Here is a 23,276-nt window from a genome sequence, read left to right on the forward strand (position 1 = left end):
TGAGATGGTTGGATGGCATCACTGACTCATTGGACATGAATTTGAGTAAGCTCCGGGAGTTGGTGATGGACAGGGAGGCCTGGCATGCTGCAGTCCATGGCGTCGCAAAGAGTCAGACATGACTGAGCAACTGAACTGAACTCCCCACATTTGGGAAGTTCTCAGCTATCATTTGCTTAATAAACTCTGCTCCCTTCTCCTCCCTGGATATCTATTATCCTAATATCAACCTTCCTGAAAAGCACTGGAGAGTTCTTATAGAATTGTGACTGAATTGAAGTTAACTGAAATATCTTATTTCCTTTTCATCTTCTACAGATATCATTTCTAGATTTCTATCTTCAAGCTAACTTTCTCTTCTATAAGGTCTGCTCTATTACCAGTGCTTTTTAACGCATTTTTCATTTCATTTACTATGTTCTTCAGCTCCAGAATTTCTATGTGATTCTTTTTTAGAGTTCCAATCTCTTTGGTAAAGTACTCCTTCTAAGTTCATTAAACTACCTTTTATGTGTTTTCTTGTAGCTTGTTGAGTTTCTTCATGACAGCTATTTATCAACTAGATTGCAATATCCCATCACTTGTCCATGGAGAAATATCTTTCTCTTTTTTTGATGGTATAATATTATTGTGGTTCTTCATGGTTCTTGATGAACTGTCTCTCTACCTGCACACTGAAGCTAACGTTAGAAGTTAACAGTCCTTTCTTTTGTTTTCAGGTAGGTGGCACCATAACGCAAGGTTTTGGTCTCTCTTAACTTGAGCTGCCCTGGTTATATTTGAGAGTTGGTACTTTCCAGTCTTTGCTAAGAGGTGTGGCTCTCTTTTTTATTGTTCTTGTGGCTCTGGAGTCCTTACTGCCTTGCTTCTGTCAGAGCCACTGTTGTCACCAGGATGGTGGGCATCTTCCCTAGCATCTGTGATCCCGAGTTGCAGGTTTTGCTGCCATGGTGGCGGGCATGGAGGGGAGCACAGTGAGCTGGGGTCTTGCAGGTGCCTCTACTGTATCTGGTGTTGTAAGGTTTGAGGGCTCCACCATTGCAGATCAAGTGGAGGACAGGCCTCCTGACCACAGCTGTACCAGCAGCCATAGGTAACTGGGTAACAGTTACAATGGGGCCTGGGACCCTATCCCTCAAGCTACTGAGGCATGCATGACTCCAGCTCATTGCCTTCATCTGCAGATACACCTTCCCTTCTGCTACTGGGTTCTCTGAAGATGTGGACTTGGCTGCCATGGTCAAAAGACTGGGATTACAGGCACCAACTCTGCTGTTCCCTTGGTTCTGCCTCTTCTTTGTGTTTCTGTCTACCCACCTTTAGGTATAAAGGTGTAGAATGTGTAGAATGTGCAGATGTGTAGAATTCTCCCTTGTCTTGTGTGTTGGGCAGAGGCACCTTTATTAAGTTGTGGATGTTTGGTTGTTGAGAGGGTAGCTCCCCACTCATCCATGTTGCTGATATCACTCTACTCATTTCATTTTTTGATGACAATCAGTATTCAGGAAAGGTAATGATTTTGCAGATTTTGTTTCATTACTTCTATTTTACTGATTCCTTTTGTGTCTAGCAGCATTCTGTTAATTTTTCTGAGTGTTCCAGTTAATTGTACTGCAAATATTTCTTTCTTTCCAAAACTTATACCTTATATTACTTTTTTTGTGTTAATAACATAATGACATCAAACATCCTTTTCTAATTTCACTTTGCTGAAACTGCTTTTAGTGCTTCACTGGTAATTATGATGCTGCCTCAGAAATCACCTTCTTCCTCCTTCTCAGATCATGTTGTTTCTTATCTTTTTATAATATTGAGTTTTCTTTGAAAGTCAGAATTACATCATGAAATTCTATTATTTTCTCTTCCCTGATCTCTAGAGCTACCTACTGTAACAGATTTATTAATGTCAAATCATTTTTGCATTCATAGGAAAAGCTCCATGGTATACTGTTCTTTTAATATGCTGCTAGATTCTATCTGCTATTTTTAAAAGATGCTTGTATTTATGTTTATATTTGGTCATGTTTTTTTATGTGTGTTTTTTCAGATTTTGATATCAGAATCAGGGTATTTTTGTATAAAAAGCAGAGAAGACTTTCTTCTCTCTCTAGGCCTGAAAAGAGTTTAAATAGCATCAGGAAGGATTGAAGGGTGGCTGGGAAACCCTGCTTTGCTCCTGATTCGCCATACAGTCTCCAGAAACCCCTCCTTAGTTCATAGCTGATTTATTACTTATAAGGAGAAGCTGTGGGGTTTCTAATTTTTCAAAATGTATAATCCACTGGACACATTTTTTCAATTTTTACTTTAACCACCATCATTCAAAGGTCTCTCCTGGGGTCTACAAAGCAGTGAGGAATGTTGCAGTGCAAAGGTTTCAGGCCTGACCCATTTGTTACTACATGTTTGATCATCAGCAAGTTACTCAGTATTTCAAAATCTATTTTCATAACTAGGAAATAAGAACAGACACTACACACCTCAGAGTTTCACTGTGAGGATTACATGAGATAATCACATGCAAAACACTTAAGACATGTTCACTGAGGGATGGAAGAATTTTCTCTGATCCTTGATTCAAAAGCAAGCTCCAAAAATTAAAGAATCAGTAGGGTGGTAGGATGGAGAAGGCAATGGCAACCCATTCCAGTACTCTTGCCTGGAAAATCCCATAGATGGAGGAGCCTGGTAGGCTGCAGTCCATGAGGTCGCTAAGAGTTGGACACGACTGAACGACTTCACTTTCACTTTTCACTTTCATGCATTGGAGAAGGAAATGGCAACCCACTCCAGTGTTCTTGCCTGGAGAATCCCAGGGACGGCGGAGCCTGGTGGGCTGCTGTCTATGGGGTCACACAGAGTCGGACATGACTGATGTGACTTAGCATAGCATAGGGTGGTAGGGAGGCGGAAGGCTGTGTGTATTGAACAATTTAAAACATTTAATACCCTCAACACTCACACAATTCTAATAGTTGGTATCATCAGTGTTGCTGACAACTACTAAGTTTCCCCAGATTGCTTTTATTGCTTATATCAGTGTCTCTAAATTTATTTTTTCTTTCCAAGATATAATTTTAGCCAGATTTTTCTATGACAAGATTAACCTGATTCTCTTATACAGTAGGGGCTTGTCCTTGGAGAATAGGAATGACCATTTTTTAACAACAGAGAAAATAATCTTTAACCTAGCAAGGTTGGGTAGGGTAATAGTTGAGCAGAGTGGAAGAGACAAGTTCAGAGAGAAGACCACTTTGCAAAGGCTTTGAACCAATCAGTGGCAGTACTCTGGGTCTTCCACATTTCTGATGTAGATACGACACCCAGCTCTCTGGCCAGGTAGGCTGTGGACCACTGCATAGACTATGAGTGTCCATCTCCCATCAGGTACTCTGCAGACTGTGGGATCTGGATGGGATCTTGTGTTCACGAAGCATTTTCTGGAATTTAGCAGGTAGAAAGTAACACACAAAAAGAGGAGACCAGGACTTGGGAATTGGGGTAGACACTCCCCTCAGCCCTCCATACCTTCCCTAGACTGCAAAGGTAGGATGATGGATAAAAATAAATAAGAAAGGGCTTTTGAAAATGTTCTCTTAAATCCGAGGCTGAAATAAGCATGGGCCACTTTCCCAAACCACAGAGACTGTAATGGGAAACATTCTTACTCCTCACTGAATTACAAATCTGCCTACAACATGTCATTTATCTAGATGCCTTTCCTCAATTTTAGATTTTAGGGGGAGGGAGGGAGCAGTCACCAACAGGAAGGTTGAAGTGATGTGTTGGGTTGATGGGCCCTTGGTTGCCAGCCAATGTCAGACATGAGAAAAGGCACGGGTATGTTGAGGCAGCAGGACTGAGTGGAGGAAGGGTCAGATTCAGTGCTGGGAGACCCAAGTTCTACTCAAAATCCAGCTCTAATGGTATCATTGATGGAAAGTTATGCTCAGTACTCCAGAGCAGTTAGTGTCCCCCTGCCCTTATAAGGACCTATATAGTACTAACTCACTTGATGATCTGTCATTATTCCCCAGTGTAGCGAACACTAGCTTGAGGATGCAGATTCTTCTCTCATTTATTAGTGTCTCCCCTTTAGAGTAATGTGTCAGTTAGCTTTAGCTCATAAAACCTTCCACATCTTATGGCTTAAAACTAAAAACATTTATTATTTCTCATAATTCTGTGGCTCATCTGAGTAATACTTATGGTCTGGGCCAATGTGATTGGGGCTAGATATAGTCTAGGATACTTCACTCATGTGTCTAGGATGTTGGTGGTCTGGCTGTTCTGGGAGATGGGGCTCAACTGGGATGATTAATTTCTGCTCCACACAGTCTCTCATCCTTCAATAGGCTAGCCCTGGCTTCTACACCTGGTGCTCTTGGCTCCACAGAGCATGATGATGAATGTTCCAATGCATGAGCCATCACCATTCCTCTGCTTGCATCACATTCCCTAATGTCCCATTGGCCAAAGCAAGTTACAAGGCCATAACAGGATTCAAAGGGCAGAGATACAGATTTTACTTCTTGATGGGAGGAGCTGCAACATGACATTGTCAAGAGGAATTTGAGGCCATTTTTGCAATCTATTACAAGAACCTTGAACTTTGCTTGGTGTGTGGTGGGTAAGCAAGAATGCTTGTTGCAAGAATTAAGAGGTTAAAAATAACAAGAATCAAGAGGTAAATAATGAAATAGTGTCATTGTTTAGCTCCTGCCTACCCCCACAACCCTGCCCCCACCATTGGCACATCTACTTTCATGAGGACTGCTTTGTTGAGATCTTTGAACTGGGCCAAAACTTTATCCAGCTGTCGAGAAAGTTTATTGCCCTTGATTTAAACATGATGGCTCTTTTCTGTCTGACAGCTGCAGTTTGCACTGGACCTCTGGATCCTACCGCTTTGATGCTGGAGCTATTCACACTTTGCTGGATTATGGATTATGTCCACTGGAAAAAAGGACACCCTTTACCAAATCACCGTAACCTTAGCAGGCTGCCCCTCCTTCTGTCAGTCGCTGCCTCTTGGATCCCCCCTGTTGGCTTCCTCTTGCATAGCCCCACTCAAGGTAAGAAATTCATCATGTGAACTGCCAAAAAGTTGGATGGAATCAAGAGCCTTCAGAGGGAGAGCTCTCAGTGTAGGGGAAAGCTAGAGATGGAAAGAAAAGAAGTAAACACACAAAAATTTTTAAATTACCACCTAGACCTTATCTTGGTAAGTCCGTGCTTGTTTCACTGTGACTTAGCCCAGAGAAAGGTAAAGCCCCAAAATACAGATAATGCACATAAAAGAGATTTGTGTCATTAAATGTCAAGGTGCTGGTGGAAAGAAGCAGTGCCATATTCACTGAATAAAAATAGTGGAGTTGGAAAAGGTGGGAGAGTCTCCTGACTGGATCAGCTCATCTAGGGCCTGGTAGGTCCCCATCACAAAGCCCACGAAGCCCAGGATGCTGATCAGGGTGTCCTTGACGATGGTGATGGGGCTCAGGCCCTCTGAGTAGTAGGTGCTGATCTCCAGGAGGGGTGGGATGATGAAGGCCAGGGCACTGCCACTCAGGGAGCCCACCAGGGAGAGGACCAGGTCCAGGCGGGGGATGAGGATAGCCAAGATGCCTGCAGGAGATGATACAGGATAGATGGAACTTTCTGGGCTTAGCCAAAGTCTTAAATTTTGCTTTAAAAATCCTCTAATTAAAACATATACCAATTGTTTCTTACACATACAGCTACATAAAGAAAAGCTGAAACTCCTATAATACCACCAACCACATTCACTAAAGGTTACACATTAAAATTATAGTGTGTCTCCTTTCAATCATCTTTCAAATACAGACATTAATATTATTGAAAAGAAAAACTTTCCCTCTTCTCATTTAGGTTCAGTGTTTGGGGGTCTTTGAATTTAACTGACAACAGGCAGATTAACAGAAGGAAAGACAAGGTTGATTTAGGGTTAGGAAGCCTTCATATGGGGTTTCCTAGGCCACGCAGTGGTAAAGAATCTTCCTGCCAATGCAGGGGATGCAAGAGATATTTGATCCCTGGGTCAGGAAGATCCCCTGGAGGAGGAAATGGCAACCCACTCCAGTATTCTTGCTTGGAAAATTCCATGGACAGAGGAGTCTGGTGGGCTGCAGTTCATGGGGTCACAGAGTCGGACATGACTGAGCAACTGAGCACAAACACACACAGCCTTCATATGAACTGGGTCCCTAAACAAAGATAGGGATTTACATACTCACTTCAAAAGAGGAATTAAAGTGGGGGAGAGCTTCCGTGTTATTTAATTAAATTACTTAGACTGTGATGATGGTTAGTCTCTCTGACTGAAAATCTCCCAGAAAGGGGATTTATGGTGCCTGTATTTTTCAGAATATTCTGCTTAATTCACAAAGGACATTTAGATAAGGGTTTTCCCCCGAGGCTGCTTGTACTAATGTTTTTAGTTTAAGATAATTTTCATGCCACAGAGGTACATTTCAAATCTCTACATGTTTAATGATTAAGCTTTTACTTAATAAATAACACTAAACAACAGTGCTGGGAACTGTCCCAGCTGTTTGGAATATATCAATGTACAAAACAGACAAAGAAACCCCTTGCCTTTGTGGAACTAACATTAATAATTAACAGGACTACAAACACCTCTTACTTGCAAACAATTAGAATGAGTAATTACTCACAGGAGAAAGGGGATCTTCAGTGGGAATAAGATTACAGGGTTCCTTTAAAGGAGTATCTTCTCCAAGATTTACATACATGTCATAAAATGTCTAACAAAGAAACACTTAAAGCTAAAGATCCTGAAATTATATGATTTATAATATATATGTTTTTTGTATGATGTTTTATAGGCCTGGGCTTTTACATTTTTTATTTCACTTGATGGACAATTATCCTGATTACAAGCAAAACACAGAAGCTTCCCCCAGGTCTGCTACAATGGAGTGTGGTATAACAGCACAAATCAGGACTGGAAGGCAGGATTCTCCCTGTGTGGCCTTGAGTTAAGTCTCCAACTCTTTCTCAGCTTTTTTCCTCATCTGCCAAATGGGGATGGTGTCTATCCTGTTAGGTATTATTGTTCATACTGCAAATGGTTTTAAAGTCTTAAAGAAGTTAATTCATGCAAAGCACTCAGAAAAGTTATTTTTATTATTACTTCACTATTACTTTATTATTTGTTTTTCTTTTGTCTTTTGGCCATACCGTGTGGCATGCAGCATCTTAGTTCCCTGATCAGGGATCAAAATGGGCAAACTCTGGGAGATGGTGAGGGACAGGGAGGCCTGAAGTACTGCAGTCCACAGGGTCACAGAGTCGGATACAACTTGGCGACTGAACAACAACAGGGGTTAAACCTAGGGTGGAAGCATGGATTCTTAACCATTGGACTGCCAGGGAAGTTCCTACTTTATTATTTTTACTTGTTTGCATACGTACTGATTGAAAAGAAAGTGAAAGCATTAGTCACTCAGTCGTATCGGAATCCTTGAGACCCCATGGACTGCAGCCTGCCAGGCTCCTCTGTCCATAGAATTCTCCAGACAGGAATACTGGAGTGGGTTGCCATGCCCTTCTCCAGGGGATCTTCCCAACCCAGGGATCAAACCTGGGTCTCCCACATTGCAGGCAGATTCTTTACTGTACTGATTGGGGCAAATGCAAAAGCTTAAGGAATTGTTATCTTCATATCTAAGGCAAATTCACTGATCTTTCTAGAGTCTCTAATATTCTGTATGGTGGTGTCCCTGCCTCCGAGGACAAACTGGGAATAAATGATATCAAAGGAAGAAAATCGGTGTCCCGTGATTTATATGGGCTGGTCTAGCACAACAAGAATCACAATTACAAGGAGCCTTAGGTACAGGGGGCCGGAGCACACAACGCAGGAATCTCTAATCTTCACCCCCACTAAAATACTAAAAGAGAGGGGAACCCTGGATCATAGGGCCTAGAGCACAAGGAGGGCTGCCACTGGCCACCATTTTCAACCTCTGTCCTGGAGGTAAACTGTGATGGGTCTGGACGGAGATGACTTGGGTTCAAATCCCACCTCTGGCACTTCCTGCCCAATTGCTTCTCACTCCCTCCCTCAGCTTTCTCATTTAATGTAGAGTTTATCATAGTCCTACGTCATAAGAGTTCCTGCAAAGACTGAAGAAAATATTATGAAATATAGGAGAGAAAGAGCTTAGCTCAGAGGACAGCACACAGTAGGTGTTTAATGAAAGTCAATTCTTTTGTAATTATTACTTGATAAGTTGTTATTCCCTCAAGCTGGACACCAGTAAGTCTATCTAATTAAGTAGATGTAAGAATGAAGTTATTCCTCAAGCTTAAATAAAATGAATTACTACTTTGAAAGCCTTAGAATGGCCCCAGAAATGCAGTTACAGTGTGCAATTAATGCTGGTTATTGTGACTATCGTCTACCATCTGGCTGATTCCTGATAGCTCTCTGGAAAAACCAGGCGCTCTGCCTTCCACTCACATGTCAGGCTGACCATGGCGAGGCGAATGAACAAGTCCAGAGGCAGGGCCCAGCGCTTCGACACGCGGGAGGTGGCTAAGGGAATGATGATTTCCGCAGGGACGTAGAACTGCAGGGCGTAGGTGCACAGGATTCCAACAATGTAGAGGATCTTGACTGACTGGTACAGCCTGCAGGACAAACCAGAGCAGTGCTCTCAAGGCCAACGTGCTCTGACACCTGGAATCTTTGTACATTAACCTCTGACCTTGGAACAGTCTTGTGGGCAAATGTTTCCTTGTCTGAAAATGATGGGGAGGGACCACCTGCAAGAGGAAGTCACGGAAGGGCATGCAGTGGTAAGAGACAGAATCGTCACAGACTCAAATGGAAGCAGTTGAGAGGGTTACCTCTAAAAAGAATCTCGGGTATGGGTATAAATAACACCTTCACAAACCATTATCACTTGAGGCTGGATTTTAGATTTTAGGAAAGAGAAGTTCAGGCCAGGTACCTTGCTCAGGGAGATACAAGTGATAAGTAGTGAAGACCTGGGTCTAAAAGATCTGCTCCTTTGTAATCTCTGTGTTCTTAGGAATTCTCTGGATCCCTCAAAACTGTTGGCATATCAACAAATACTTCAAGTAGGCTGAAAGAACTGCAGAATCCCAAATCCTTGGGGGAAGAGGTAGTTTACAAAGAGGGATAAAAGAAGAGACAGGGTTACTTAGAGGTCTCAGGCTAGGGGCAGAGAGACCACATGATGGGGGGTGTTGAGTGTTATTGATGCCTTTTATGACCTACGGAGGTAAGGCTTTTCCCCTTTAGTTCAATAATGTGGTAGATGCATCTGGCCTGTTGAGTAAACCTGTCTGTGCACACTCAGTCCATTCCTTACAAAGGCTAACTTTCATATTTCTGGGTTTCTTGCTTACACTAGTTCTGTTGCCTGGAACACCCTCTCTACTCCCTCCATCTGTGCAGTCCCCACCTATTTTTTGAAATTCCCAAGGAAGCACTACATGCCAGATGCCTTTAGACATATCCAACGTGATCCACATGATAACTCTGTTTTTTAGAAGAGGAAAATGAGAGTCAGAGAAGTTAAATAAACCACCCATGACCATAAGCTAAGGGTTGGTGTAACTGGGACCTGGATCCAGGGTGCTGCAGTTGTCCTTGTTTGGATGGAGCCATCTCATTGGACAGGATGATCCCCTGTACTCCCACTCCAATGTACTTTTTCTACTGGGGAGTCCTCCAGGCCTCTCCACTATTCTGGAGGGCTTCTTTTTTCATTAAGTTACATTTGTGTACATACACTATCCCTTCCCCATTTCCATTGGATCACAAGCTGAAAAGATCATGAAGCTCAAAATTATAGTCTGCTCACATCAATACCCTCCCATCACCATGTGTCTACACTTTCATCTGCATGTAATTGGGATACAATAATTGCTTGATGAATGATATTGATCAGCTTGGGAAAGGAGCACCACTTAGATAACTTAAGCCTCCAAGTGACCCTTCAAAAGACAGGTATCTTGTAATGAATGACATGCCTCAGTGTGGGAGAAAATGATGCACAATGTGATAGGGATCATCTATCTATTGAGATACTGCATTATTGAAGTCTGGGTCAGCTAAATGTTGTATGAATTGGGTCACTTAAATATAAACATTTTCCAGGTTCCAATGGTCCTCCCTCATTACTTCTTGTTTTACTACTTTTTCATCCTAGCTACTCTGCAAGACTTGGTAGTACAGCCTTAGTAAATGTAATTGGAGCTGCCCACTGGCTCCTCTCTCTGCCTCTTGGCCTCTGTGCCCCTTCCTTTCTCTCCTTAGGTGACCAAGGACTCTGACTTTCCCCCTATTTTCCTAAATCATGTCCTTCCTCGCACTAAGCTATCAAGGCCTCACTCAACATGGGAGACTGTTGTTGAAGAAGAGCTCCCTGGACAGAGAATCTAGAGCCCAGGGTTCCCGTGACAGCTCTGTTTCTCCTTGTGGATGCCCTCCAGACCTCAGTTTGCCTTCTGTGGAAGGGAGGAGAAAGTGACCTATATGTTCCTGTGCCCACTGGCCCTGAGTCCCCACCACCTGAGACCCATGGAGTTACCAGCAGTTGGGCAGGTTAAGGGTTATGCTGGCCTTGACATCATCTCCAAACCGCAGGTAGCCCAGAGACCCGACACTGACGTAGAGGGCAGTAACGATGGACATTCCCAAAGACAGGATGACTGGGAAGCGGCGGGCATCCTTCATCTTGTTCTCCAAGGGCAGAACCTAAAGAAATACCACAATGTAAGGAGAAGGCAATGGCACCCCACTCCAGTACTCTTGCCTGGAAAATCCCATGGACGGAGGGGCCTGGCGGGCTGCAGTCCGTGGGGTCGCTAGGAGTCGGACATGACGGAGCGACTTCACTTTCATTTTTCACTTTCATGCATTGGAGAAGGAAATGCCAACCCACTCCAGTGTTCTTGCCTGGAGAATCCCAGGGATGGGGGAGCCTGGTGGGCTGCCATCTATGGAGTTGCACAGAGTCGGACATGACTGAAGCGACTTAGCAGCAGTAGCAGCAAGAAGAAAGGAGGAAAAAGAGGAACATGGGCATCAAGAGGAAGGCATGCCATTTCTGGAAGTATGTACACAAAATCAAAAGTAGGAACATGCACAGAAATTTGTACACCTACATTCACAGCAGCATTGTTCACAGTAGCCACAAGTTCGAGGCACCCCAAATGTCCACTGATGAAGGAATGGATAAACAAAGTGTGGTCCATACACACAATGGAATATTATTCAGCCTTTAAAGAAAGGAAATTCTGATATATGCCCAACATGCACAACTTTTGAAGACATAAGCTAAATGAACTAAGCCAGTCACAAAATGACAGACACTGTGTGATCCCACTCATTGAAGTAACCCAAGTAGTCAGACTCAGAGTCAGAAAGTAGACTGGTGATTCCCACAGGCCAGGGGAGGGATAAATGAGGAGTTATTGTTTAGTGGGTACACAGTTTTGGTTTTGCAAGATGAAAAGAGGTGGATGGTGATGATGGTTGTACAATAATACGAATATACTTTATGTCATTGAACTGTACACTTACGGCTCAGGAAACTCAAGCAGGGGCTCTGTATCAACCTAGAGGGGTGGGATGGGGAGGGAGATGGGAGGGAGTTTCAAAAAGGATGGGATATATGTATACCTATGGCAGATTCATGTTGAGGTTTGACAGAAAACAGCAAAATTTTGTAAAGCAATTATTCTTCAATAAAAAATAAACTAATTTTAAAAAGTTAAGATGGTAAATTTTAGGTACATTTTACCACAATTAAAGGGAAAAAAGGAAAGGCAGGCCTGGAGTCACAAAATGATCCTTGGACCATTCAGAGCTGGAAGAGCTCTGCAGGTTGACCAGACCAAGGAGGTCAACTCCCTGGGTGGCCCAACCTGGCCAGCAAGGGTGCTTTGTTTGGCCACTGTTTGCAGTTTCATTAAGATGCTGTAAGCATACTATGTCGTCTCTCTCTCACTGATTAAGACTAATAGCCCTGGACAGAATATATTAAGCAACTAGCCATGGACTCTGAAAAATATATAATAGAAGGTGAATTGCTCAAAAACAGTAAAAATGGCCTTTATGGCAATGAGTTTCCTGATTTTTTTTTTCTTCTTGTATCTCCTAGTTAAGGAGAGCCCAAATCCTAGAACTATGTTGTGGATGCAAATGGAAAAAAAAAATCAAGCAGAAACCCTCTTTCTGGCTGGAAGACCTAAAATAGGGGACCCTGTGGGACGGAGAGCATGGAGAGAATTCCTAGTATTCCTGCTTCCTTTTTACTCTCCAAGCCGTGCCCCCAAGGCAAGTCTCAGGCACAGAGCAACAGTCTGCTATACCAGTGATTGCAGTGGTTACAGAGGCACCTAAAAATCTGAGACACACTAATTCTCTTGGAGCAGAGGAACAGGGAAAAGGTGCTTTGAGAGTCCAAAGAGTAAGAGGGGAGTTGGATTGGCTACATAATTTGTGGGGCCCAGTGCAGAATGACAATGAAGAACCACTTGGTCAAAGGTCAAGAATTTCAGTATGATGAATGCAGGGCATTAAACCAAGAGTGGGATCCTTCTAAAAGGCAGGGCCCCATGTGACCACACAGGCTGCATGCCCATGGAAGGAATCTCTATTACCCTTTCCTCCTTTCTTTACTTTAGATACTCACCCTTGAGTGAGGTCCAGTCACAAGAACTGGATAGACGGGTAGGGAGGCTGAAACCCTGACTTTCTAGCCAGAGGACCAGAAAAAGAAGCTGCTGAATGACTGTGCAGCACACTGGTGAGTGTGCAGGAAAACACAGAAAGGAGGGAGCCAGAGAAAGCGACCCTCTAAATCTGTGGATGAAATCTGGGCTCAGCCCTGAGCTGTACATGTGGAACTGATGTGAAGCATCAAAGGAAAGCTTTTGAGAACTAAACTTTCGTGGGGACCACCATCTGGTCTCTGGGTAGTATAAAGGCAAGGTGAAGCCAAGTATCACTTTAAAGTGATAGAAAACTAGTCTGATATTAAAACCATGGTCTAAGCTGTGATATGCTTATTGAACACTGAGGTTAATACATGGTCTGAACAAAACCAGTGTGCGAAGCAAACTGATCAAAGATTTATACTAAAGAAAGTACAGCTGAAGCTACCCCTGTTCTATACCTTGCATCCTTGTCAATCCTGCAAATAAAACTATGTATGAACAAATACATAAATAAAACCATGATCTCCTGAAGATGGATCAGGACTTGTGGTCTTAATCTAATCAGATTGATTGCTTGCTAAAATAAAAGATCAATATTCTTCAGAGGATTTTACCATGCTCCAGAGACTCATAAAACAATATTCAAAATGTATAGAATACAGTCTATAATTAATCAACATACAAAGAACCAGGAAAATCTCAGCACTTCTCAAGGGATAAGACAACAGATGTCAATCTTAATATGCTCAAATTGTGGAAATATCAAAGACTTTAAAGCAATTATTATAACCAAGTGCTCTGAAGTAAGGGAGAACACTATTGAAACAAATCAACAGACAAAAGTTCTCAGTAAAGAAGCTGAAAGAATAAGAACCAAAGAACCAAGCTGAAATTTTAGAACTGAGAACCCCTATTGAAGGGGCTTCTTAGATATATGTCCATTAAGGGGAAGAAAAAAAGATATATCACACAAATACTAATTAGGACAAAGCTGGAGCTCTAATATGACATGATTTTAAGATAAAACTTGTGCTATCAAGGTATTTTGGTATTCATGAGAGGATAGACACACTGATCAATGAATCAGTATAGAAAGTCCAGAAACTGACCCATACTCATATGCCAATTAGCTTTTTACAAAGATGCAAAGGTAATTCAAATGAAGAGCAGTCTATTCAACAAATGATGCAGGAATAATTGGGCATCCTTTAAAAACTGAACTTCAACATATAAACACTTTTAATGAAAATTAACTCAGAATGGATCATAGATCTAAATGTACAATGAAAACAAAATATTTACAAGAAATAATAGAAAAATCATTGTGACCTTGGATTAGACAAAGCATTTTAGAGAAAACATGAAAAGTAAGATCCATAAATGAAAATTTTTGATATGTTGAACTTTATCAAAGTTAAAACTTTTTCTCTAGAGAAGACACTGTTATGAGACTGAAAAGATAAGCTACAGACTAGAAAAAATATCTGCAAATTACATGTCTAATAAAGGATTTGCATTTAGAATATACAAAGAATTTTTAAAGCTCAACATTAAAAGACAACAATTCAGTTTTTTAAAAATTCACAAACTATCTGAACAGGAACTATACTGAAGACAATATACAGCTATCAAATGAGACCATAAAAAAGAGACTCAGAATCACTGGTCATCAGTAAAATGCAAATGAAATTATAATAAAATACCACCACATACCTGTTAGATTGGCTTAAATTTAGAAAAACATTACAAATACAGATAAGAACCAGCAAAGATTCAAAGGAACTCTTAACTCTTGTACATCTGGTGGTAATGCAAAAATGGTACAGCCATTCTGGAAATCTGTCTGGCAATTTTCTATAAAGTTAAACATACATTAGCATGTGACCTAAAAAATCTATTCTTAGAGAAATGAAAACATATGTTTACACAAAACCCTATATACAAATGCTTACAGTAGCATTACTCATAATCATCAGAAACCAGAAACAACCTAAATGTCCTTCAACAGGCAATAGATAAGCAAATCATGGTACTGCTCATGCGTGTATGTTCAGGGGTAGAAAGCAATGAGGTCCTGATGCACGCAACCATGTGGATGACCTTACATGCAGCTAAGTGAAAGAAGCAAGGCTTAAAAAGTTACATACTATCTGATCCCATATGGATGACATTCTGGAAAAAAATAAAACAATAGAGACAGAACAGAAGGTAAATGCCAGGGGTTAATGGGAGTGGGGGTAAGTGGACTGCAAAAGGGGCAACACAAGGCAGCTTTTCATGGTGGGGCAATTGTTCTGTGTCCTGACTGTGGTACATCTATGACTCTGCATTTCTTGAAACTTACAGCAATGTACATCAAATAAAAGTGAATTGTACTGTATATAAATTAATAGTAAATGTAAAAAGCATAGAGGCACAAAGAGACACAGACTACTCATTGCAAAATAAATGAGTCACAGGTGAGAAATGTGTAGTACAGAGAATACAGTCAATAACTATGTAATACCTTTGAAGGGGAATATAGTCAGTAACTAAGTGATATCTTTGTATTGTGACATTATCATTACTAGATTTATCATGGTGATCATTTTGAAACCCACAGAAATACTAAATTTGTTGTAAGCAACAGGAATTAACATAGTGCTGTAGGTCAAATATAATTAACACTATATATGAAGGTTAAAGTGAATCATAAGTTCTCATCACAAGGAAAAAATTTTTTCTATTTGATTAATTTTATATCTATATGAGATGATGCATGTTCACTAAACTTACTATGATAATCATTTCATGATCTACATAAGTAAAATCATTATGCCATACACCTTTAAACTTTAACAGTGCTATATGTCAATTATATCTCAAAAAACTGGAAGAAAAAATTATACACAGCACTTTCCTTTTTCAAGTGTGGAAGTAGAGACTGTACAATATTCCACTGTAAATATACTATACTTTCCAAAAACACACTTTTTTATGTTTCATAAAAATCCTGTAACTTAAATTGTACACCTCCATTTATCTTGATTTTTAAAGATTAGGAAATGTATGTTGATATGAAGATAAATGTTTAATAAATGTATTGGGACAGGAATAAAACTATATCCTGACCATTCTAACCTCTCTGCCATGATAACCTGCTTTCTCCTGCTGGTGAAAACTGACCCAAGTGAAGTCAGACGTTAGTTTCTCTCATGCACACAGAAATCCAGAGCTCCCAGCTCCTGTTCAGAAGGCCATCACCCACAGCACCTGGGAGAGTCTACCTCAATTCAAACCTTACCACACCAATGCTTTCAAATGAAAAAATGGCTGTTCCAAAGAAGAGTGAGTAGGTCTTCCAATTTGCTACCAGTGGCAACTGGCGGGGGTCTGGAATTTCCTATGAGAGAAATACGATAAGACATTTACTTTTAAAGCATGTTTGGGCTCCCTTAAGAGGGAGAGTATTCTGAGAATATAGCTGAATTATAAGAACAAAAAGTTGAATGTCAAGAAATTCATAAAACTTCAAAAGGAAGCAGGCAATAATCAAAGTTGATTTTAACACTGCCCAATACCAAAGAGCCAGAGGAAAGAAAGATTGAGGTATTATCAGAGTATTGAAGTATCAGGATCTCATGGAGGGTGTCTAATTTATCAGAATTCTCCAGAAGAAAATCTTATACAACACAGGTTAGTACTAGTCTAAAGTGCCCAAGAATATTTTGCATGTAGCAGTGGATACAGATGTTGGAAACCACTGCGACCACAGTTACAGTGACATTCTAGGGAGCCCAAAGTCTAGTAAGTTAGCTAAGTATTAAAGTTCCCTTTTCTTCTTCAGTGAGCTACAAATAGAAGGAAAGTGTGTGGAATAAATATTTTATTAAAGTACCTTGTGAACTACTATGACAGATCAAAATTACAGAACCATTTCTCTAATTGAGCAACCTCTGGCATAGTCCAATAATTAATCAGAAGTAGCTGTTTCATTGGGAAATTCAATTTTGTAGAATCTATCAATATTGCTTTAAGACTTATCTGAGTTTATCCTAAAATATTTGGCTAATCTGTTACCTTTACTAAATTCTATGGACAATAGAACTTTTTTTCTTGTGACTTCTGAAAGAAGGAAACATCTGAAAGGTATTATGCCTAATACCTTTCAGATGTTTTATAGATATACTACCTGGATCTTTTGGGTTTAAATTTCTATGTAGTCTTGTCTATTATAAAACAAAAATTGGAAAGGATAGAAAAGTAGGAAATTAATGGAAAATCAATACCCATAACTCAACTTCAAAGATGTGTGATTTACATCATAGTAGCTTCATTTGTGGTCTTTCAAGGCTCTCTATTTATACCTCTACAACTAAATATTAGTTGTCATTGTTTTCTCTTGAACTTCCTAGGGATAATTTTGGAATTACTTGGGCCTGCAGCTTAGAGGATGTAAGACTAGTTCAATAAAGTTTAGCTCTGGTAGAAAATCCTGCTTTTTATTTGCCTTCTGCTGCTCTCCAACCGTTATAGAAATGGTCTGTAGTTCACCAATCAAGATATTTTTCTTGAAAAGTACAGTTTTTCTCCTAAAACCAGGATTTGCTATAAAATGAGTATTGGAGAAGCTACATGAAAGAAGAGACATCCTGAAGAATGAGAGTGCACAGAGACATCTTTGTGGAAGAAATCCTACAATAAAGTGAGTTCTAAGCTGCAGACTGAAGTGCATACATACCTACCCTTAGGGATGGCCCCAAGCGTCAGTCTATCACTGATAAAATGCTCTGCTCGTTGGAGGAGTCAGAGTGTGGTATGCTAACCTGGACGATGTACTGGACAATGATGATCAAGCTGGTCAGCATGGTGATGTTGGCCAACAGGGAGAAGACAGTCAGGACCCTGAGGTTCCGGATGAGAACTATCAGTACCAGGAAGGGCAGGAAGGTGAGCATGTAGAGTCGAGAGTCCATGGTGGGCGTCAGAATCTCTGTCTTGTAATAGCAGTTGTTGGTTGTGCTATTCACTGCTTCCACTACCTGGGAGAGGAATGGGAAGAGCAATATGGCCACAGGATTAGCTCAGTGCCTGGCCCATCATCAGACTCCCTCATGAACAGCTGGCATGTCTCACATGCCCAGGTCTTACAGTGAATTAGAGTGACTTTAGGACTTCTTATTGCAAATCTTTTGCATCATATTTCCTCAAAAGAAGCTGTAGAAATAACTTTAATAAGCATAAATGCCTAAACTTAGAGTGGCTCTTCATTGGCTTTTGGCAACCTGGAATCCATTCCTCTTGATTTTGATTTATTTTTGGTGCATTCTGTCTCACCTGAATACAGCCTTGGTGGACTGTAAATCACAATCATGTGGTAGAGCCAAAGGACTGGCCCTTGACTCAAGCAGGGGCACTCACATCTCTCCCTGGAATCTGAATCTATAGGAAAATGACAACAGGCAGAACTGGAAAAGGGCAAACAGTACTTCTGACAGGGAATCCCCAAGGAGAGTGCTCATCAGTTCTACTATCAACATCTCCCTTGATGGCCTGGTTCTTCTTCCTGTCCTTTTCTGAAACCCATTTTTTTAAAGTTTTCTCTGTCATTTGGATGTAAGCCAATCTTGTTCCATTAAACTTATTTTCTGCTTAAGTTCCACTGAATCCATTTCTTCTGCTTGTAACCGAAACAGCTCATTGTTGTTTCTTAATTAGACTAACACTGACATTTTGAGTGAGAGAACTCTTCCTTGTGAGCATTGGACCATTCCTTGCAGGACATTTAGCATCCTTGAATGCCACCCAACAGAAGCTATTAGCACCCCCCAGTCATTGTGGCAAACATGCAACAGCCCCTGTACACTCTATATACAGCCCCCTGGCAAAGTGGGGGTAGGTGGGAGGGTACCACCCTCCTTTGGAATCACCATGACTCAATAGATATGTGAAAGCAACACAATTCATTGTAGAACAATTAGAAACTGGAGTTAAGCAAGAAGAAAATGAAGAAGCAATGGTAATCTCAGTACCCATGGGTAGCACGGTAATGCTTTGCAATATCACAGATTACATATATTACACACATCCTTTTCATTTTACAAGACTGTAATCATAACATATACTCTTGTTTTGAAATCTCCTTTTCATTTAACAAATCATGAATACGTAAATCAATTGTCACGTCTTGTTTTTTTTTTTGATTCCTTACTACAATAGGAAAAATGCTTGGAAAATTAGCCAGGTATTCAAAGCCTGCCATAAATGGACCCATTCAACTGTGAAGACTCTTCCTCTCCTAAGGCCCACACCTTCTGTAACCACTTGTACTGCCTTTCCTGAGAAAGTCCCATACATTCCTGCCTCCGGGTGTTTATTCCTCCTCCCACCTTGATTGCCAGCTCTTCTTCAACCTACCTTTCAATGCCCAGCTCAGATGCGTCTTCTCAAGGGAGCCTTCCCTTGCTCCAACAATTTCTCCTGCTCCCATACATTTCTGCACCTTAGTCCACAATTAAGCATGCCCAACTTCAGGGCATTAATGGAGTCCTGATCCAGCACCAAAATATTATATTGATATTTAGCTTTATTCATATGCCTCAGAGCACATCCCCACTTAGTCTGCAAAGTCCTTGAGACAACACTCACCTTGTCTCTAGGCAGATGACTGACAAAGTTCTGCTAGTGTCAGACTGATTTCTGAGCAGCAACGTGGCAATTAAGAGCCTTCATATCAAACTCCCTGATCCAGTGATTTTACTTAAAATATACATTTACTAAAGAAATAAACAGATATACAAAGATTTGTATAGATTATAGTAGAAAAACAAAGGGAAACAATATCAGATGATAAAAGATTAAGTATTCATTGTGATGGAAAATTATAAAACTATTAAAAATTATTTTAGAGACTTTCCTGGTGGTCCAGTGGCTAAGATTCCTCGTTCCTAATGCAAGGGGCTTGGGTTCCATTCCTGGCCAGGGAACTAGATCCCACATGCTGCAATAAAGATCAAAGATCCCATGTGCCACAACTAAGACTCTGTGCAGCCAAACAAATAAAAAATTTTTAATTATACAAAAATTTTTAAGAACATTAAAAAATGCTAATCAGTGAATGTTCATTTTACACAACAACAGGACTTCCCTGGCGGTACAGTGGATAAGAATCTGCCTGCCAACCCAGTGGACACGGGTTTGATGCCTGGTCCAGGAAAATCCCACTTGCCCTGGAGCGACTAAGCCCGTGTGCCACAACTACTCAGCCCGCATGCTGCACGCGCTGAGCCTGTGCTCCAGTACCTGAGCTCTGCACCAAGAAGACACCGAAGTAAGAAGCCTGTGCTCTGCAACAAAGATCAGCCCCTGCTTCCCACACCTAGAGAAAACCTGCATGCAGCAACAAAGACCTAGCACAACCAAAAAAAGAGAAGGAAGAAAAGTACAAACTTCCAATAAATATATGAAAAGATTCTCGAACTCCCTAGTAATAAATAAACACGATAAAGAGCAACCAAAGTGTCATTAAAAATAAAACAATACCAATGAGTGTTAGATTAAGAATGCTTTTGTTTTACTTTGAGAAGCAGTACAGCATAGTGTTTAAAAAATAGAGCTGTGATGTTAAAAGGCCTATGTTTTTAACCTTTACTCTGTGACCCTATTTATATAAATTATAGAGTTCATAACATCACTTTTCTCACCTGCAAGATGGGAATAACTGCAGTACCTACTCTGATAAGACCATGTGTGCTTAGTCATTCAGTCGTGTCCAACTCTTTGTGACCCTGTGGACTGCAGCCCGCCAGGCTCCTTTGCCCATGGGGATTCTCCAGGCAAGAATACTGGAGTGGGTTGCCATGCCCTCCTCCAGGGTATCTTCCCAACCCAGGGATTAAACCCACGTCTCCCGTATTGCAGGCAGATTCTTTACCATCTGAGCCACCAGGGAAGCCCCTGATAAGACCATGGAGAGAACTAAATGAGGGAAAGCTTATAAAATGATCAGCATTATAACTGACATATAATAGAAGCTAACTTTGAATTCTTACTATTTTTTCCTTCTATTTAATTTTCTTTTTTTACATTTCCAAATTTCTGATACTACGTTAAGGAAAAAAAAAAAGCCCTAAACAACAGTGTTCTTTGTTAAGCTTATTGATTAACTAAGGATGATCTCTGTTATTACCCATATTATTTTGTTCAAATTACTACGACATAACCTCTGGGTCAGATTGAAAGAATTTCTAGGGGACAAAAACTGTTAAACCATAAAGATGAAGCAATTAAAGGTAATAAAGATGACCCAAAGATTAGGCATCATTTGAAAAGACCTGTTATCAGTTTAAGAAGAGTTAAGGATGATTAAGACAACTCTTGGACAAAGGTACTGTGGAAAAGTAACCACTTACAGAAATCTGCAGATACGTGAACTGGGGGAAGTCTGTGTTCACTGATAACATCTAGTTTACTTTCCTTTGTATGGTGAAAATATGCGTGTGCATGCATGCTCAGTCATATCTAACTCTGCAACCCCATGGACTATAGCCTTCATTGTATGATGAGAATACGTGTGTGCATGCATGCTCGGTCATATCTAACTCTGTGACCCCATGGACTATAGCCTACCAGGCTCCTCTGTCCATGGGATTTCCCAGGCAAGAATACTGGAGTGGGTTATCATTTCCTTCTCCAGGGATCTTACTGACGCAGGGATTGAACTCTCATTTCTTGTGTCTCCTGCATTGGCAGACGGATTCTTTACCACTGTGCCACCTGGGGCGCCCCATGATGAGGACACTAGGGCCCAAAGAGAAGAAGCCATTTGTTGAACAACTAAAAAGAGAGGATCCTCCTTTTGCAGATCTTTTTCCCTCTCACCTTCTCTAGAAGACTCTACCTGTTTTAAATTATCAGCCAGAAACACAATGTATACGCAGCAGAAGCCCATCTGGGTGACTATAAGAAAGAAGCTCACGATACGCCTGAAAGAGAGCAGAGAGAAAGAAAAAACTTGTTATAAAAGAAGAATTGACTTGTCATTTCCGCTTCTGTCCTCAGGGGTTGGTGACCCTTGACCAGCACCCTTGGTCCTGCCACCACAATCAACAATGCGGTAGTAAGAAGGGATGTAACAATAGTTCTTTTAAAAACATGTTTTTAAATCACCCCCACACTCTGAGCTCAGCAAGTGGTAAAATTCTTCATCATGAGAAACCTTGCCCCATACCCAGCTCTGTGCTGATACTACCCGATACAAGGCAGTAGGGTCAGCTTATTAGCGATCATTAAAACTTTTTCCTACCAGTGCCGGACACCATATTAGGCACTAAGGATACACAGACAAATAACACACGGCCCCTTCCTCTACTGGTTGAGAGATTAGTGGATGAGATAGACAAAAAAATAAATAAATAAATAACATGGTCCTAAGGGCCATGGTAAAAAGGGCAGTTTACCCAAATTAGGGAGCAAACAGCCTTTTTAGAAAAGCCAATACCTGAGCAGAGTCCCTTGGGAAGAGGAAGAAAGAGAAAGAAAAGGAATAAAGAGGAGGAGCAGATGATGAGGAGGAAGTGATGAAAAAGCATTTCAGCAGAGGGATTAGGCAGAGTTCTACAGCAGGCATGTGGAGAGTCCACTGAGGGGCCAAGACTGAGGGTGGGAAGACCTGATAACGGAGGTGAAAGATGGCAGCTACCTGGACAAAGCCATGGTCGTTAAAGTGAGAGAAAAGAAAACATTTTAAGAGACACTAGGTAACAAAAACTTACAGAACCTGGTGACCACCTACACCCAGGGAAAGGAAAAAGGAAATGACCTAAGGTAAGTGCCAAGTTGTTTGTCCTGGACAACAAAATGAACAGCGAAACTCAGAAGGAATAAGAGGCTTTAGGGAAGGGGAGGAATGGCACATTCAGTACTTGAATGGTTGAGCTTGGGTTCCTATAGGAGACATTCAGCCATATACTGGGATCTGAAAATGCTGATTTGTCCAGGAAATAGACAAATTATTTATCCAGGTAATGGATAAAGGACAAAATACCTTTATTCAGGTAGTGGATAAATCCTTGAGAAGGTGAATCAGTGTTGGAAAGTGTACAGAGAAGAAAAGGCAGTGTTCCAAACCCTAGAGAATACCAACATTTAAAAGGAGAATAGAAACAAAAAAGCCTGCAAAGTAATGGCCAGAGAGGTAGGTGGGAAAACTAGGGTGAAAGGGGGCTTAACAGAAGTCAAGTGTAGAGAAAACATTCAAAGAAGAGAACAGTCAGTTGTCCCTACTGCCTCCGAGAGGTTCTCTGGGGCAAAGAAGGTGTATCAGAGATTGCTTTTAGGACACTGGTGGAAAGGACTTTGGTAGAAGTATATGACAGGAAAGCCAGGGGACCCATGAAGGAGGTGTGATGGGGTGTGTGGAAGTAAAGTCAGAGGGCGAGCTTTTCTTTCATGAAGTTAGGGTGTGAGTTCCAGTGTTGAAGGTACCCCATTTGTTTATCACTGTAAACCCACTGATTAAAGTACTTCTAATACAGTGGTGGCTCAGACGGTAAAGC

General features: G+C 41.1%; 1 protein-coding gene and 1 long non-coding RNA gene across 2 annotated transcripts in view; one reads left to right on the top strand and one right to left on the bottom strand.

Moving 5' to 3' along the window:
- The window catches only part of LOC132345774 (uncharacterized), a 21,194-nt gene extending 12,882 nt beyond the window's left edge, over window positions 1–8,312 (top strand). Inside the window, exons 3-4 of the long non-coding RNA XR_009495321.1 lie at window positions 4,875–5,075; window positions 6,867–8,312. This is a non-coding gene — a long non-coding RNA (uncharacterized lncRNA). The remainder of the gene's footprint in view (window positions 1–4,874; window positions 5,076–6,866) is intronic.
- The window catches only part of SLC36A2 (solute carrier family 36 member 2), a 26,539-nt gene continuing 8,516 nt past the window's right edge, over window positions 5,254–23,276 (bottom strand). The window contains exons 5-10 of the mRNA NM_001206180.1: window positions 21,620–21,704; window positions 17,547–17,762; window positions 16,025–16,123; window positions 10,608–10,774; window positions 8,507–8,676; window positions 5,254–5,625 (exon numbers count right to left, since the gene is read on the bottom strand). Coding sequence (NP_001193109.1) covers window positions 5,354–5,625; window positions 8,507–8,676; window positions 10,608–10,774; window positions 16,025–16,123; window positions 17,547–17,762; window positions 21,620–21,704 — 1,009 coding nt within the window. The 3' untranslated portion in view covers window positions 5,254–5,353. The remainder of the gene's footprint in view (window positions 5,626–8,506; window positions 8,677–10,607; window positions 10,775–16,024; window positions 16,124–17,546; window positions 17,763–21,619; window positions 21,705–23,276) is intronic.

The sequence above is a fragment of the Bos taurus genome, chromosome 7 (genome assembly GCF_002263795.3).
Source record: "Bos taurus isolate L1 Dominette 01449 registration number 42190680 breed Hereford chromosome 7, ARS-UCD2.0, whole genome shotgun sequence".
NCBI classification, from domain to species: domain Eukaryota; kingdom Metazoa; phylum Chordata; class Mammalia; order Artiodactyla; family Bovidae; genus Bos; species Bos taurus.